Source organism: Diadema antillarum, unplaced genomic scaffold (genome assembly GCF_040938485.1).
Source record: "Diadema antillarum isolate AM-2024a unplaced genomic scaffold, OU_Dant_1.0 seq00001184_RagTag, whole genome shotgun sequence".
NCBI classification, from domain to species: Eukaryota; Metazoa; Echinodermata; class Echinoidea; order Diadematoida; family Diadematidae; genus Diadema; species Diadema antillarum.
In genome coordinates this window covers 801740-820289 of record NW_027271984.1, presented here as the reverse complement: position 1 = coordinate 820289, position 18550 = coordinate 801740, and the positions used below count along the sequence as shown (strand labels likewise).

The 18550-nt window shown below is 40.1% G+C and overlaps 2 protein-coding genes across 2 annotated transcripts; both read right to left on the bottom strand.

Annotated features, from left to right (window-relative positions):
• Window positions 1-6732: 6732 nt before the first annotated feature.
• On the bottom strand, window positions 6733-7692 carry LOC139744499 (beta-2 adrenergic receptor-like). The gene is made up of 2 exons (XM_071654933.1): window positions 7270-7692; window positions 6733-6909 (listed from the first exon to the last, which is right to left on the bottom strand). Exons 1-2 carry the CDS (start codon window positions 7690-7692, stop codon window positions 6733-6735), a joined length of 600 nt encoding a protein of 199 aa, XP_071511034.1.
• A 6347-nt stretch (window positions 7693-14039) lies between these two features.
• On the bottom strand, window positions 14040-17315 carry LOC139744498 (uncharacterized). The gene has a single exon (XM_071654932.1). The coding sequence runs from the start codon at window positions 17313-17315 to the stop codon at window positions 14040-14042; it is 3276 nt and encodes a 1091-aa protein (XP_071511033.1).
• Window positions 17316-18550: the final 1235 nt, after the last annotated feature.

The window sequence follows — 18550 nt, the reverse complement described above, 5'->3', positions numbered from 1 at the left end:
CTCATATAGACTTTGTTATCCACGCAAGCATTCTGGAAAGAATACCTTGCACTTTTGTTAAATACATGTACATAATGTAACAATATTGTTTGCATTAATGTAGCAACAACCTATATCAAACATTAGAAACTAAAATATGACTTAACAACGTTGTTGTCCTAAAATCTTTGTTTTATTTTCCCGCCTCATCTAGACAAGACAACGCACTAACAATAAGAAACTGAAATTCAATCACCATAAATCAACACAATTTACATAAAAGTTTGATGAATAAGATGATTACGTTTAGGAATATCACATGCTTTACTAACAGGTGCAATTATCATTGATTACCTCGTGATTGTAAATTCACCAACTGTGTTTTACCATGTCAACTACTCGTGTCTGTAACTCTCTATTGAATAAAGAATTAATACCATACCTGTACCATATACGGTAACTTTATGCAAACTTGTTCATATTCAGACACTGTTGTCACAATGCAACTTAATTAATGTCCTAAAAATATATCCTTGTTTTCGTCCATATATAGCTAGACTGCATGGGATTTTGCAATATTTAGTCAGCTAGCTTATATGATATTATCTTATACCCTATCGGTTGAGTCAATGTAAATCCACTGGCTGAATTCATTCAAAAAATCAAGGTCATGAGGCGTCTTCTGAGATCACTAAACGCCTCGCGAAATAAACGATCTCTGTAGCCGTAGATGAGCGGATTGACGGCCGAATTTATGCCGACACTGATGATGCTGACTTGGGCAAGAGCAGACTGGTGAACGTCGTTCAACAGTGACAGTTCAACACCCATTTGTATTTGCGTGGGGACACAACAAAATATGAAGATGAAAACAATGATGGAGATTGTTTGGGCCGCTTTGAAATTCTTGATCAATAATTCACGATTCTCCCGATTCCTTCCAAAAGCTTCGTTTGCCTGAAATATCACGCGGGACTGTTTGAAAGCAATTTGTAATATACGGACGTTGATTGCTGTTAACGTAAGGATTACAAGTACACTGCCCACAAACACAATCATATTCAGGGCCCACAAATATGGGTCACCGACGGGAATTCCCTGGCACTTAATAGTAATAACCTTGGCGTTTCTGGAAGCGAGCAAATAACACCGTACTAAAAATGATGCACTTAGTATCGGATAGATGATTGCAATTACACGTTGGACGCGTTTAGTGGTCACGATGGTGGCGTAGCGCAGTGGTCTAGTGATCGCGATATACCTGTCGACCGAAACTGCGATTATCTGGGCAAAAGAAACAGCACTGAAGATAATTAATGGTGCCGTGAATAAAATCCCATCGAAGGAATCACAACGGGTCGTGCTTGAGAGGTTGAAATAAAGATATAAAGGAATACCAAGAAATCCGATGAAGAAATCGGCCACAGCAAGACTTCCGATGATGAGGTATGCTGGTGTCCGCAAACGATGGTATCTATAAACTGCAAATACCACCAAGCCATTTCCAACAATGCTACAAACTATTACTGGTAACACGCAAGTCAGGAATAAAGCAGTGTTCAGCGGGGTAACTACCGTGATATCCGTTGCATTCGTCATTTTTGATAAATTTTACGATTTTGACGATATCACATCCACAGTCATGACTTGGAAAAGAATAAGACGATGATCCAACAGTAATCAAGTCACGATTTGATATTCAAAATTATCGATTTTATAACCTGCGTGTCAGCTGTGGACGCTGAACGTCAGTGTTGTGAAATCAAGCTCAGTCGCACAAAATTGTTCTGCGATTGGAACGTAATAGTCTTGTCGCCTCCCGTCCTTCAAAGGCCGGGAATTGAAAGCTTTTACGTAGTCGAGAGAGCGTCGGGCTGTGTCTAACGCCCGATTAAATCATCTTACTGGTTTGATGTGATTTACGCCTTCTGCTTTTGAGTGCATTCTCGTCAACCATAATTATTTCGCTTGCTATTATTCAAGTACAGAATAAAAAGCGATGCATCCATGCTGCTCCGCCAATGTTACACCATTAATAGTAATTATTATGATAACCATGGTAGTTATCAATCAATATACATAAAGTGAATAATCGGTTGTCATAATGTTTGAGAGAACAATAATTACATATTTTTCTTCATTGTGGTGCTAGTTGCTTCAAGTAGAGCAAGGCTTGATAATAACTTATGACAAGCTGTTGCTATAGCCAAGCAAAAACTGTATTTAAATGTGTAATCTCCATCACTGAACGGCTTCATTGTGTTGTGAAATCCGTACTCCTTCGTCAACGATACACTTGTTTCCAATGAATGAACATTAATAATGACAAAAACAGGCGCTGAAATAAATTGAAGTCCATGCACCAAGGTTTTCTTTGTTTCGCTTCTAAAACTCAGGTGCTCAGGACTTGTGCTAAAAGAGAAGCAATATGTAAAAGAAGTTTAAGAGAATAATCATGTACAAATGGAATTTTAAGGCTTGAATTGTTCATAAGTCACTGACACTATTCCGGGCAACATAGCAACGGGTAGGACAGAGCAGATTCTTCCAGAAATGTAGGCTCTTTGAAATTTATATAAATCTGTACTCGATTTATACTATCAAGGCATATGCATTTACATACAAACGTACAATACATACTGTTACATACATGTATATATATATATATATATATATATATATATGTATATACATAGATATATTATTATGCATTCATGTATCCAATACTACAAAGGCCTATTATAATATATATGTATTTGTATATATAAATATAATCTATATATATATATATATATGTGTGTGTGTGTGTGTGTGTGTGTGTAAAATTGCAAACCATGATTAACCGATAAGCATTTATAATATTGTGACAATGCAACGAGTTCCTCTGAGTCCAAACTAGCCGAATGATCATCGGTGATCATCGGACCGTGGCTGCGTCTACGAGGGTCATTCTCCCCTTTATTTAATGGAATATGTTATTGTCAGCCTGGGCCATGATGTTAGTCGAATGCGTTTCTCCTGCCCTTTAACAACATGCTCTAATTGCCTTTAACGTATCACATTTGTTGTTCCTAATATGTGAAAAAACTCATCAATCTTCGTAGACACTTCCTTTCGCTTGATACTTATTAAAGATCTCGTGATATCTTATGTTTGGTCCAAGTTCAATTGCAATAATATCGCTGTGAAACGGCTAGGCTGGCGGCTTATATTAGACACGACACACGATGTCGCTTGACATGTTAACTACAGCTCACGGAAAGTAATTAGAAGCGCTAATATAAGCAGTCGAAACACAGTTGATGTGCACTATCTTTCATGATGACATTTTACAGCACATACATCATAAACATGCTTTCGAAGCATTTATTAGGTTGATTATTCAGCGTCAATCGTTAAAAAACTCCAGCAAGACATGTTACTCAGCATGTACCGTGGAAACAAGGTCCGATATCATCAACAATTCAAGATTGATGGAGGAGCGCGGCTATGTTCATTAAATCTTCCAGCCTATGTTTCGACGCACTTTGGAAACGTTTTATTGCCGCATAATCCAGCCTTTCACTACCCCTACACACTTTGCAAAATTATCTTGTAAGTGTTAATTTTTTTGAAGAAATTTTCATAACCCTCCCTCTCTCTCATCTCTTAGAAAATGATTTAACTTCTACATGCAAAATTGCAATTGTTTAAAAGGGGTCATTCCACGAGAGCGACATCCACGTGTTAAACAACCCAGCAGTCCGACATTGAAAAAAAAAATGTCCATGAGTCATTCAGCCCACGAGTCATAAAGCCCATGAGTTCGATGCTAATATAGGTAAAAAATAACCCATGCACAAGTTCGTTATTGCAACACGGGGCTTAATATGTCGGTCTGTGGGCCTTGTTGCTTAGTGTCGAACTTGTGGGTTGTATGACTCGTGGGCTTATGATTCATGGGCTGTAAGACTCGTGGGTGTCGGTCTGGTGACGTGCACCAGTTTAAGATAGCATCCAATAATAATGAGTGCACACAGCCCTCAAGGAAGTTTAGAACTTTGGATGTTTCTTTTCAATTTTGAATTTAATTAATACATTTACCGTTTGAAAGTGACGATGGGCGAAAAATCGTCAGACAAAATCGAAATATCTATACAATAATCAACGTCAATCCAACAACCTTTATAAATCAAAACATAACACATGCTTATCAATCTTTTCAGAAACATCTGCTTTATTGCACCGATTCATCCAATGAAAGCACTTGAAAACAGAACATTCAAATTCAGTCAGCACATACACGTCAAGTCTCACGCCTCAGGCGTCTTTCTCAATCTCACACGCTTTTCAAACTTTTTTTGTCACGCCTCACAAAATAAACCCACTACACACACATACAGACACATACCAATAATATGGATTCCAAGAATCAAAAGAGTCACATTTTGAGACAAAATTTGTTCTAATCCCAAACGTTACATTTATTATGCACCAGATGATTGCACGATTTACAGCTTGAAAAGGCTAAAGTGCTGTGGCGCCGCAAAATTTCACGCCTATATAGCTGCTTTTTGGCCTTTACATGTATTTCAGCAGAAACTAACGCAATGAACATTACATCTTAATGAACTAGACAATTTCTTTTTGAAAATACATGCTTCACTAACAAGTACAATTATTTCTCCATTGTTAAATTACCAAATAGGAATAATTATCTGTCTTTGCCCCTATTCATTTAACCCCTGCTTTTTCTTTATAATTTACTGAAATAAGTAGTCCTACAAATTTCAAGTCTGAGTATTTTACATGTAATAGGGATGAATTTGTTTCGTGAATACTAGCCTGGTATGTTGCAATTATCAATAATCTGCTATACAGTGAATGTTTATTGTTATTGAATAATGTCCGACGGCTCAAATCGTTTATACAAAATTTACATGCTTCTATGGTATATGTTCTGCATGTAATTACAATCATTGAATAACAGTAGTAGTGTTTTAATCAACTCTAAGAATGTGCATTAAAATTAAAAAAATCAGTCTGTTCTGACAGGTTTCTTTGAATGAACATGAAGTTAAATAAATTGTTGAACTGTAATGAATTTTACTTTCTTGATTTCCCTTAATCTCCCAGCAGTTGTTCCACTGAATGAGACTGGAAATTCTATACTTATTTCGATATACAAAAAAACCCCCACTTATTTAGATATCATGCCTCTGAATACAATCAGCCTCAAAAGCTTTCAATACTTTATTTTCTAATGCAGTTTCGTCAAGTTCCAGTGACCATATGGCGAATCCGTAGGCCGTCGTGATCGCTTTAATTAATATGTCAAATCATTACCATTTGCGCTCCTTTGTTCCGTGGATAGAGCCATAGCTCTATTACCATACAAATTTGATGCACCTTATACTGTTATACACCTCCAGATATTATGGGAGCACCAAATTCGACGTACAATGTCCTTGGATAAATATACATCCTTGTATTCATCCTTATATACGTCTACCTCAAGAAAATCAAATACTGTACATACGTATTCGCCATTAGGAGTTGTTTTCAAGGATTACATGTATTGTGACCTCCGGATGATTTTCAGACTTGTAAAGCTGCATACATCTCTAATTATTGGTTATACTGTGTATATCATAAGATGCTATTAAGATATAAAGATATTTTGAGAAACATTCGGTCGTATTTCTCGTTACATCTAGTGAACTATTATTTGCTATATCTGTCTAGGACGTGTAAGCCTACTAAGCTAAGCGTACACTTATATACATATAAACATATATATATATATATATATATATATATGGGCAATCCCGCGGTTAGTAACGTTACATTTGAACAAATTTAGATATTTGCTTTTTCTACTAAATTACCATTTATTCATTTCAAGCCAAAATTATGTCAAAAACATGTTCATCATTCCCAGGTTTATGATACAGAAAAGAATGAATACAATCCAAGAAATAATAGCATTGCTATGGCAAATCAAAGGGCTGGTTAGTAACGTTACGAAAAAAGGACATGACAAAAAAATCAATGTCTTGTAACAAAAAGTGTGCAAAATTTAAAGTTACTGCAAACAAAATATTGCATTAATTTCAATTATTGCATCATGACAAATGTTCACACAATGTTTTTTAGCAGTTTGACCAATAATTTCTTAGCTAGACCCCCAAAAGCATGGTTAGTAACGTTACGGTTAGTAACGTTACATTTGTCCGGAGTAATTCCGCAGGTCATTTCACCCTTTTGTAATTGACAAAATGTCACATGACTTCTGGAGTATTTAAATGTATTTATCTCTTACCCTTTAGCAAAACTTTGAGGAAAAAATTTCAAAGGAACCCACTGTAATTTGCATTTAAGTGAATTTCAGCATCCCCAGTCCCACATGTACATTTTAAATGATGGTTTTAGATCTCGCGAAATCAATCAATACGAAAGATAAAATCTACTGAATTTGAAAGACCTTAATGATTGGTGAACATCCATGGCATTAGTTGATACCTAGATTAAAGAGTAAGATAAAGAGGCACATTTCTTTTATCCATGTCATGTCCACCTAACTGCGGAATTGCCCATATACACACACTCATACAGGCACAGAAACACTTCCACATCAATGTTACGTTATACGCCTAAGTATTATTCCAAGGCATTAATATTGCTTTTTTAAGGGGGATTAGGGAGGGGGCGATTTTGTCTATTGAAATCTTAACCTATCGCTTCAGTCAGTGCAAATCTTGAGACTAAGATCAGTTATAAAATCAAGGTCATAAGACGCCTTCTGAGATCACTAAATGCCTCGCGAAACAAACGATCCCTGTAGCCGTAGATGATCGGATTGACAGCCGAATTAAAGCCCGCGCAGATGATGCTGACTTGGGCAAGAGCGGATTGATGATAGTCGTTCAATTGCGATAGTTCGATACCCATCTGTATTTGCGTGGGGACGCAACACACGATAAAGATGAAAACAACCAATGAAAACGTTTGTGCCGCTTTAAAATTCATGATCATTATTTTGCGATTACCCCGATTTCTTCCGAAAGCTTCATTCACCTGAAGTATCATGCGCGACTGTTTGAAAGCAATGTGTAATATGCGCACGTTGATAAACGTCAAAGCGAAGTGAACAAGAATGCTGCCTACAAGCAAACTCAGATTCATGACCCACAAGTTGGGGTCAGCAACGTATTTTCCTGGGCACTTAATAGTTATCACTTTTGCGTTTTGGGATGAGAGCACGTAAGATCGCATTATGAAGAACGCGCTTTGTGTAGTGCACGTAAATGCGAGCACGCATTTGACGCGCTTAGTGGTGACTATGGTGGCATAGCGCAGTGGTCTAGTGATAGCCAAATAGCGATCGGCAGACACTGCGATTATCTGGGCAAAAGACAAGGCGTCGAGAATCATTAATGGTGCTGTGAACAAAATCCAATCAAAGGAATCACAACTTGTAGTAGTGGAGAGGTTGAAATAAAGATACAAGGGAATGCCGATCAATCCGATAAGGAAATCGGACATAGCAAGACTTGCAATGATGAGGTATGTTGGAGTCCGCAGACGATGGTACCTGTAAACTGCAAATACCACCAAGCCGTTTCCAACAATGTTGCCAAATATCATTGGCAACAAGCAAATCAAGAGCAAGGCAGCATTCAGTGGGGTAACTACGGTGCTGTTTGCCTGTGTAGTGTCTACTGCATCCGCCATATCGTCACTTTGAAAAAGGCAAGACACGAGGTACAACTTCCGTTGCAAGTCTTTCCACAAGATCCAAAATTCGATGGTCACCATGGTCACCCGCACTGAAAGCGATCTGTCGCGCAACCTAGCTTAGCAGCAATATCTTAGTGGTTCAACTCTCCTTTTCATTAACTCCAGTTCATGCGCACTCAACTCTCCTTTATGTGGGAACGAGCACGATTGCAAAGTGTGCTGGCCTTTTTTAGACTTCAGGTGAACAAAATAAGCGCTTTGATCTCGAGGACGGGGGAGTGTTTAGTAGCACTTCCAATCAACTGATTGGTGTCCCCAGGTCACTCACGTACTTCACCTTTTAATATGCTGATGTGCCAATCATGTTCCTTTCTCGCCTTCATATAGATAAAAAGATTATGTTCACCATGTCGTCGTCATTGCGAATAATAGGTTCATATTAATTGACTTGTTATCTGTGATTATTGGCAATACAAATTGATTTGGTCTGATGACCAATAACGTATATTTCAGAAGCTACATCTCCACTGGGTCTCAATCAAGCAAGTGGATTGATCGAGCAAATAATTGTGCGAGAGATAAGGCTATCAGAATCAAAATATCATTACAAGGACTTACGGAAGTGAGTGACAAGGAAACTTCATCAACTGAGGGGACAGAGAGTTTTTATGAAATACTAGACAGTATAAAGAATCATCGCTTTTTTTAACTAGTCATTAAAAAGTTCATAGGCCTAATGCAATTGTAATGTACGTCATCATGATATATCAGTGATTACTTGAAACAAACGACAATGTATTTAAGCAAATCTTTCCTGCTGTATTTGTGTTGCATGGAGGAAGGAGCTAATACCTTTATATGTTTTAAGACATTTTCTTGAATTTTCCGAGAAAATTAAATGCTAGTAAGATGACCCCTAGTGAACGTGTATAATACGCCTAAAAACATTGAGTGATTTTGGAAACCGAGCGTACAGATAAAGAAGGAAACCTGAGAGCACTTGCGATTATGAAAGGGCTAATGGGTATATGGAGTGTATTCTAAGAGTTTGCTCGCAAAAACCGATAAGTCCATATTTGCCAAATGGAGATATTTGCGATTAAAGGTCAAGAAAAATAACGAGAATGATAAGAAAATCTTTGCTTCTTTTCACCATAGCTTCAAAAATGTACCCTTACAGGTAGTGACCAACATATCATTTAAAAGGTATCATTTTGTACTTTATGACAGAGACCGTACTTCAAAATCTTCAAAAATGGACTTATCGGTTTTGCAAACAAACCCTTCATTTATAAGCCAAGCTCTACTCTCTAAAAAAACCGAGTGAAAATATTCACTCTTAAAAGAGTGAATACTAAAAAGAGTGAATTTAGAGTGAAATTGGAGTGAATTTTGAGTGAAAATGTTCATTTTCACTCATTTTGGAGTGACCTCAGGGATCACTCGAAGATTTTGGAGTGATCCCTGAGGTCACTCTAAAACGAGTGAAAATGAACATTTTCACTCAAAATTCACTCCAATTTCACTCTAAATTCACTTTTTTTTTGTATTCACTCTTTTAGGAGTGAATATTTTCACTCGATTTTTTTAGAGAGTACATTTTTTATTATGTAATTTTATGTAAATGCTTATTATATTTTCTATTTCATTTTCAACTTATTTTCGTATTTCTTCATGGAAAAATACATGAAATATAAAAAAATTAGATGGTACATATAATGTCCAACATGGACGCATTTAATAAAGGGAAATTCAATTCAATTCAATTCAATTCAATTCATTTTATTTCCATACTTCTCATTTATGGACATTATAATAGAATTCAAACAAGTTCTTTCACCTTGTAAACAATGTGCAAAACACAACAATATACATGGTGATAACACAGTAATTATATGTAATAACTGGTCAAATTCGAAATCGAGATGGGGTTGATCAAAGAAAAGTATGGCGGGACCTACATGAAAGCAAGCTTGTTTGGCTGTAAGCCCCGAGTAATCAGTGTTTGTGAAAAAGAAACGGAGAACGGATAGTAGATAAGACCAGATGATGTATCCAAAAATTATTTTGGAAATGCAGGGAAGAGTGATGATTAATGTTAAAGTATTCCCATATGCGATTATGTGGATAACAACTATATTATACAGGTAAAGACATGGGTAAAATGTGAGTAGAAATCAATTATTTCATTGATAAGAGGAAAATAAGGTAGTAATTGACGCATCGACCGAGAGAGAGAGAGAGAGAGAGAGAAAAGGGATGTGGTTGTGAAAGTAAGATGAAACTATGTAATTAATGATACCGTTCTCTGTAGAAAGAGGCAAACCCTAATTATTATGTATGTACAAAATGGACAAAATCAACTTGATACAATTTGTCTCTGTGGCATTGTTTAAATCTTGGCGAAGAAATCTTCCCAGCAGGATTGCTTCGTGTATGGAATGGGTGCATAGTTGATAATTATGCACACAGTTTTGTAATTATTTTGTAAGGCCTACGTACTGCCACTGGCTCTAGCATTAGGTCTTGAAAAGAGGTCTCAATCACTAGCTAGGCCTAGATCGTGACACGTTAACTGTAAGTTTGCTTACCTCTAAAGCATCCTGTATTTGACTACTTTCTTAGTATTTGCTGCTTCACTATCACTCCTGATGAAAAATGCGTTGAGATCCTTATGAGAGATGAGAACGAAACTCGGGTGAGTAGGGGTAGCCATGTAGGCCTACTAATATTCGCGTGTAAAACAAAATACAGACCTGAACGGTCCCTGATCGTTGCGGAATTTATAGTGAACCGCATGGCCGTGGACTATCGGTTGCGCGCTGGCCCAGCGGAAACGGTTACGCGTATGCACCAATGCCAGCTGTACGATACACGAGTTAGTGTGTCGTAGGAACTACTGCGCTGCTGGCTCGCTTGATTTACCTTTCAATAGTCGACTATTATACAACTGATGCACAGGATAGAGTGTGTTAGTGTAGGCGTGGTGCACTCGAGGGTATTTACAATTGTGAAACATGCACGAGGCGAACGCCACGAAATAATCCTGTGCATCATTTGTTTTATAAAATGGGTCGAAAATTCGAAAACTAACATCGTTTTTCAGCGTTTTTCACGTACCTTTGTGGGTCAAGACGTCCGAAGATGTTCGTCCCAAACATTTACGCACGTCGCACTCGCGGAAGTCCCGCACATACAGTATAAGTATAATGGGGGGTTGGGTTTCCGGACACTTAAGTTCCCGCATGAAAACTTACTTATTTTACATAGAATATGCACCCTTTACCTTAAAGACTTGATATAGACTCCTCATATAGGCCTACTAGACAACATACTCTGAAAACGGCGTGAGAATTAACCTGCTAAATCGTTGGATTTGCTGTACGCGTCCGGTCCCATAACGCTTGGTCTCCTGTACTGTACAAAGTGTACGTATAGTAGAGTATACGTACGTACGCCACACATGTTATGCACAAGGGAAGACAGGCCGGCCGGCCGGCAGCCCGAACTAGAAGTTGTTTACAGGATTGACAGAGCGTATGCATGCAATTCATCAAAGGAGCCGCCGCGCGCACAGACGATCGGCAATCTACCATAGGATTACAGGCAGTGCAATTGTACTGAAGTAAAGGAAGGAGGTGTGTCTCATTTCAGCGCTTCCAATTGGCTACATTCTTGAACCCACTTTATAATTCATTTCATTGCACTCACTATTGCACTGTCAGCGATAGTGAGCGTGGAATAGCTGATTCTTCTGAATGTCCAATTTGATGATAAGATTCCATACATGTGTTGTATAATGTGTGATAAATAATATTTTGATATTCTACATGCATGGATGTATGGGTGTGGGTTTAAAGGCACCTCGGCCCATATAGATAACAACTATCAAGCATTCTACGGTTGCGTAGTTGCACTCTCGCAAGGTTGTATACAACCTGTATACAGGCCTTTTGTTTTGTATGTATGTATGCATGTGTCACGTGAGTGACTTTTTTTTTCTCTCTGCTACTCTGACACCAAAATAATGGAAATTCAAACTGCTCGTATACAGTTATGTTCGAGTTTGATCTTTCAAATCTTTGCAGCTTTCTCGTTCATAACAATACATTGAGCATAAAATATAATATGAAACAAATCACAAATACATAACTTAAGTTATCTTGGATGACCTGAACTGGTGATCCCCTCAGCTTGGCTCAGTCGTCATCGATGCCGGATACACTCGTCGTCGACCTCGGCACAGTCGCTCGGCTTGTCTCTTGGAAGCATCCCTTGATTTGGCCACTCAGCTAGACGCTACCCTATCGGCGGTCCTCTCAGCTCCTCGGCCTTCACTAGTCCCTGCTACCGCGCAGACTCCTGCCTTGACCTGCGATGCCCGAGCTCAAGCGACGACGAGCAGGCAAATGGAGATTGAGCTCCGTTCCAAAGTTCGGATAATGATTGTCCGAGTTCAGTTTTATCGGCAGCTGGAGCTCGCATCTCACCGACGTAGTAAACCCCCAGAAAAACGACTGCTGCCTAAGCGGAGATCTATGCTGGATGTCTGATTAAAGTGTTTCTCCCCGATCCTCTACATTACTCAGCTTTTTATTAGCTTCCCTAACCATAGATGTTTACACTAAAGTCCCTTACACTCCGATACACTTGCTTTTTCATGCCTTTCCTACACTAAAGAAATCATCCAATCATCATGCTTAAATATAGCCCTATTGAACCTCTACACAATATGTCTAGCCATCGTCTAGACTGCTGTTACATAACATCTTTACTCATGAACTTGTGAACAATAAACTACAACCAACACCCTAGTGACACTGACATAACTGAGTCTCGACTGAGCTAGAGAACATTCCTAGCCACCACCTGGATGGGAGCTATTACATAACACCTCTATTCACTCAATTTCTATAGTCTGAGTTAATACATAATATTGCAAACCGGGGATGCTGTTGCCATGCTATTTCTTTAACTTTTGCTTTGTCTCATTTCATGTGACTGCCCTGTCTGACTTTGACTGATCTAGACATGCTGTTGCTATGCCAGTTTATTCTTTAACTTTTACTTTGTCTCATTTAATATACATTTCCAGACAGTCAATCTCTTGCAGTTTGACCTAGTGGCTTTCTAGGACAACTTTAAAGCTCTAAATCTTTTACAAACTCAAACAGATTCGATTTCACTTCACTGGCAAAATCAAAGATAAATTTCTCTCCTGACAATATCCCCCACCTTAAGATATAATTGGGATATCAAAATTATATCCTACAAGAAATTTATGAAACATGCTATTCAATCAACCAACATACTATTCACAGTGTATGTCAATATGCATATGTTCAAAAAGAGAGACTGATAGACATCAATACCAACAGCATATATGCATCATTCATTACACTATTCTTTTTTTTAATCCTTGTTCTGAAAAGAAACAAATTCATAATCATCTCCCAAGGCTTTTAACAACCAACCTTTACTTTGTTGGTATTCCGAATAAAGGCCTTATAGCTTACTTAATACATCATCTTCAAATGCATAAGCTTTAAGTCTTCTATAACTAAAATAGAACCATCAAACATGTATACACAAAATGTTCATTGCCTCTAATAATGATACCTTTTAGCAATAACATCTCTACTGTCACATATTCCTACTCAAATATCCTAATATGTTTATCATTCTGTACCTTTGCTTTCATTTCCCGATACTTCCATGTTGCACCAACCTTACAGCAAAATAATATTGTTGCTATTTACCTGTTTGTCTGGATGAAAATCTGCTGAAATATAACCTTACAACGTAGTACCTGGTTAACCTCTTAGTACGCCTCGTATCCTAGTACCTCATGTATACTTAAATGCTCATACTGTGAGATTTAACTACGCCGCATTATTCCCCACTCTTAATCCCTTTACATCTACATTGTAATCGCGATTCGCTGATCCTGTAACAGAAATAAGAGAGAGAGAGAAAGGCTTTTGTAGCATTTGCACTTACATGCGCATTATTTTATTCATGACAACTCAACAAATATGTGTTTCATCATTATGTTCTTCTCTTTCTTTGAGTTACACCTCGTTAACCTATAATGGAAAAGCAAGGACCATTACCAACAACAACAATATAAACAGTTACAGTAGTCTACTCATGAGGTCAGCAGCCCTATTTTCAGACCCCTTTATGGACACCAGGCGAAACCTATACTCTTGTAGGCACATACTCCACCTCATGATTCGCTTGTTTGTCGACTTCTTTGTTTGGAGGTACGTGAGTAGTTTGTGGTCAGTGTGGATCTCAAACACTCTCCCAAACAGACAGTAATCAAACTTTCTGACCGCTTAGACAATAGCAAGACATTCTTTTTCTACCGTGGAGTATCTCTGCTCCCTAGGAAGGAGTTTCTTGCTAGCATAGGCCAACGGGAATTCATCCCCATCATGCTCCTGCATGAGTACCGCCCCCAGACCACTGTCAGAAGCATCAACCTTTAACATAAAGGTTTTCTCGAAATCGGGCAACCGCAACACTGGAGGATTTGCAAGATACTCTTTCAGCTTGACAAAGGCACTTTCCTCCTCAGGCCCCCACACAACATCTCCAGGCCTACCTTTGCGAGTCAGGTTAGTAAGGGGTAGGGCTATGTCTGCATAGTTGGGTATGTAGTCTCTGTAGTAGCCACAGAGTCCTAGGAAAGACCTAACCTGCCTCTTCGTCTTGGGCCTTGGAGCTTTGCGCACTTTGTCTGTGAGCCTATCGCTAGTGTGAATCACACCTTCTCCTAGTTTGTGTCCTAGGAATTCTATGGTACGCGAACCTACGGTGCATTTGGATGGCCTAGCTGCCAGATTGGCATCGCGCAGTCTATGCAAGACTTCATCTAGAACCTCCACATGCTCTTGCCAAGTGTCTGTGTGAATCAGAATATCATCGATGTAATTCACAACATTCGACATTCCATCTAGTACCTTCCTCATCATTCTAGTGAATTGAGCACTGGCTGTCACAAGCCCAAACGGCATGTACTTGAATTGGTACTGTCCCTTAGGCGTTATGAAAGCTGTCTTTGCTTTATCTTCATTCCTCATTGGGATCTGCCAATACCCTTTTGTCAAGTCTAGTTTTGTGAAGTACCTACTGTCGGCTAACGACGCAAATAGCTCCTGAGGATTGGGCATGGGCTCTGGATCAAAGACTGTGACCTTATTCAATCGCCTGAAATCTACACAAAACCGATTAGAGCCGTCCGGCTTCTTGACTATCACAATGGGATGACCGTATGGAGAGTTAGAAGGCTCGATTACTCCTAACTTCAACATGGAATCAACTTCCTTGCTAATCTCCTCTTCCATAGCCTGAGGTACCCTATGAGGCGGAGATCGCACTGGTTGATCAGTCGTCAACGAGATTTCACATTCAGATATGGTTGTCTTCTTCTGGATATCGGTGAATACATCCTGATATTCACAGAGGATCTTTTGCACCTGAGTCCTCTCACTATCCTTTAAGACTGGATCTACTGTTACCATGTCAACGAACTCCATCTGTACTACGCTAGGCATACTGGGCATCTCCCTATTCCAATCAGGACTAGCCTCTGCCACATCTTCCTCGTCAGCCATGACCTCAACAACTTCCTCATTGCCTTCGACTCTCTCAACCTCAAAGCAACTGGCCACTGGTACCTCTTCACGTCGACTATAGTACCTCTTCAACAAATTGATGTGATATGTTTTGGCAACACCATCAACATCGACCACATAGTCATAGTCAAACTTGACCCCTGCTACCTTGTAAGGACCTCGCCACTTTACCAGCAGCTTGTTGTGCTCAGTTGGCAACAGAATGAGCACGTCATCCCCTACATTCAGCTTCCTAGGCCTAGCCTTTCTGTCATAATACCCTTTGTACCTTTTTGCAGAGTACTTCAGTGTATCTTGTGCAAGTTGCCATGACTTGACCAGCCTGTCTCTCAACTCTATCACATACTCATACTCGCTCTTGAGCTCTGGATCTAGTTTCTCCGCTGTCCACAGTTCTCTTAGCACATCCAAAGGCCCCCGAACATGTCTCCCATACAACAACTCGAACGGAGAAAACCCCAGGCTCGAACTCGGTGCTTCTCGCAAAGCAAACAACAACGCCGGAAGATACCTATCCCACTGACGTGGCTCCTCGGAACACAACCGCTTCAGAGCTGATTTCACCACAGCGTTGTACCGTTCAACGAGGCCATTGCACATAGGATGGTAGCGAGAACTTGTTAACTGTCCTATCGACAGCAACCTACACACCTCACGCATCAAATCAGACACAAACTGTGTCCCTAGATCCGACATCACTTCAGTCGGAATCCCAACCCGGCTGTATACCGAAACTAACGCCTCAGCTACGTCAACAGTTGATATCGATTTCAACGGTATCGCCTCCACATACCTAGTCGCATAATCTACAATGGTCAGGATATGAGTGTGTTTGCGAGCAGACGGCATGAATGGACCAAGAAGATCTATCGCAATGCGTTGAAACGGGACACCAATGAGGGGGACCCTACCAAGGGTAGTCTTGGGCACCCTACCTTTGTCAATAGTCCTTTGGCATACATCACATGACCTACAGAAATTAGCCACGTCTTCCGACATCCCAGGCCAACAGAACTGAGTCTGAATCTTAGACAAAGTATTGTTGATACCCAAGTGTCCACCTAAGAGTGAGTCATGTGCGACTCGCATTATCTCGTTCCTACGAGGCTTAGGCACTACGAGCAATTTAGGACCTATGCCGTGATTACTTTCATCCTTTTTCTGCCTAAGTAGAAACCCCTGTTCACACACAAACTTGTACTTGGAATTGTCAACATGTCCTATTTTCTGCCATAGAGGGCGCAATGACTCATCATCTTTCTGTTCCCTTAGAAATTCACTCGACCGCACATTATCAACAGGATCTGCAACAGTCAAACCTTTACTAGGCCTCGAATCCTTCACCTTTTGTGCACGAGTTTGAACAGCCATCCCTGTATCATCCAGGTCAACCGGGATTGCGACCTCGACGTCCTGTTCTACACCATCATTTGAACTTTCTAGACCCATATCCGGGGTTATGACCTCTACATCCGGGTCAGACACAACACTCTTTGGGACCCAATGTAGATTGGGGTCACTCGGTTCACGAGCCCCTTCTACATTCCCGATGACTACCTCACTCAAACAATCAGGCATGCGCACGGCTTCAACTTCCCCTTCAAAATATGGCGAGTCAACAGCTACCTTAGCCACGGGAAAACGCCTAACCGTACCATCAATTAACCTCACTGCCTGATGTTGACCCGTTAATTGGTCATTTCTAACCAATTTCTCTTTCACCACACACGTACTACAACCTGTATCACGCAAAACAGACACGGGTGTATTATCTGGCATCAGCCTCCCAGACACAACCGGCATACGATTCACCATCGCGGCGACATCATTGTATGCCATTCCAACTCTGTCAACCACTTTCATTTTCACATCCTCAAAGTCATCGACCACTCTTTCAATGGGGAAACAAGCTGCCGTCGAACCAACAACTCCCGGCTTAGAATCACCCCGAGACACCTCATTCGCCACATTCATGTCTACTTTTGGGGCCGTACCTTCCCCAGCACCCATCAAACCTTGAGCTGATACAGGCCTAGACAGCATGGGACAATCTCTTTTCATGTGATTTGGGTTTCCACACATATAGCAACCCCTGCCCTGAAAAGTCCTATTTCCCGTAGCCTTTCCCGCCTTTGACTGAGCATCAGCCGGTTTCTGATACGTACTAGTCCTTTTGACCTGATTTTGTTGGGGCGGTTTGCTTTCCGGCTTTGAATCAGATCGGTTTCTTTCCGATCTCTGTACACTCGAAAATGCATGAGGACCGTGAGCTTCTACATAGATTTCAGCACAATCGACTACCTCCTTGAAATCTTTACATTTTCGTTCCTTGACAAACCTAACTACTTCTCTGGGACAATCTATCAGAAATTGCTCTTGCAAAATCAAATCTTCTAGATCCTTTCTAGTATCCCCGATCTCAGCCTCTTCCACCCAATGATCAAAATACCCCTTCATTCGAGTAGCAAACTGTTTTGGGCGCTCAAACTTCATTGGCTTGGCTGATCTGAAACTCCGCCTATACCCCTCTTCAGTGAGATGATAATATGACATCAACTCATGCTTCACTGTAGCATAACTCTGGCGATCATCAGCACTCATCCGATTCACAACATCTAACGCTTTGCCTGTTAGATTGGAAATCAGATACAACACCCACATGTCTACCGGGATATTCTGACTTTTCATCAACATTTCGAACTTTGTGACATAAGCATCAAACCTATCATGTGCGTCATCAAATCGACCTACTTTCAGCTTTAAGCCAGCTAACTGGGGCCTACCAACATTCGCTGTTCCTTCCTCTATACGCAATTGTGCTAATCTTATTTCATGTTCGCGCGCCTTTTCTAGAGCTTCGCGTTCACGATCAGCTTTGCGTGCTTCACGATCAGCTTCACGGGCAGCTGCACGGGCAGCTTCCTGGGCAGATTCACGCGCTTCGCGTTCAGCTTTAAGCTCTGCTTCAATTGCCTGGCATCGCTCTGAAACAAAGCTACTCAATTCACCACCACTAAGGCCCATTTCTCTGCCTAATGAAGAGAACTCTCTGATTTGCTCAACACTAGCCATACTGACTATGTAACTTCCAGACTAAGCAAACGTGTAGTCGCACAAAACAACAGCTGACTAGCACCTATAGCTATCAAAGTCCGACAAAAGTACTACCTTGCAGCCAGCGTATACTTATCAACAATTTGTATCTCCGA

Bases quoted from the DNA above. Each gene is read 5' to 3' on its own strand.
- LOC139744499 (XM_071654933.1), bottom strand. From the start codon at position 7,692: ATGGCGGATGCAGTAGACACTACACAGGCAAACAGCACCGTAGTTACC. The intron at 6,910-7,269 runs GCATTTACGTGC...ACGCAAATACAG, and splicing joins AGCGCGTCAAATGCGTGCTC to ATGGGTATCGAACTATCGCA.
- LOC139744498 (XM_071654932.1), bottom strand. From the start codon at position 17,315: ATGAATGTGGCGAATGAGGTGTCTCGGGGTGATTCTAAGCCGGGAGTT.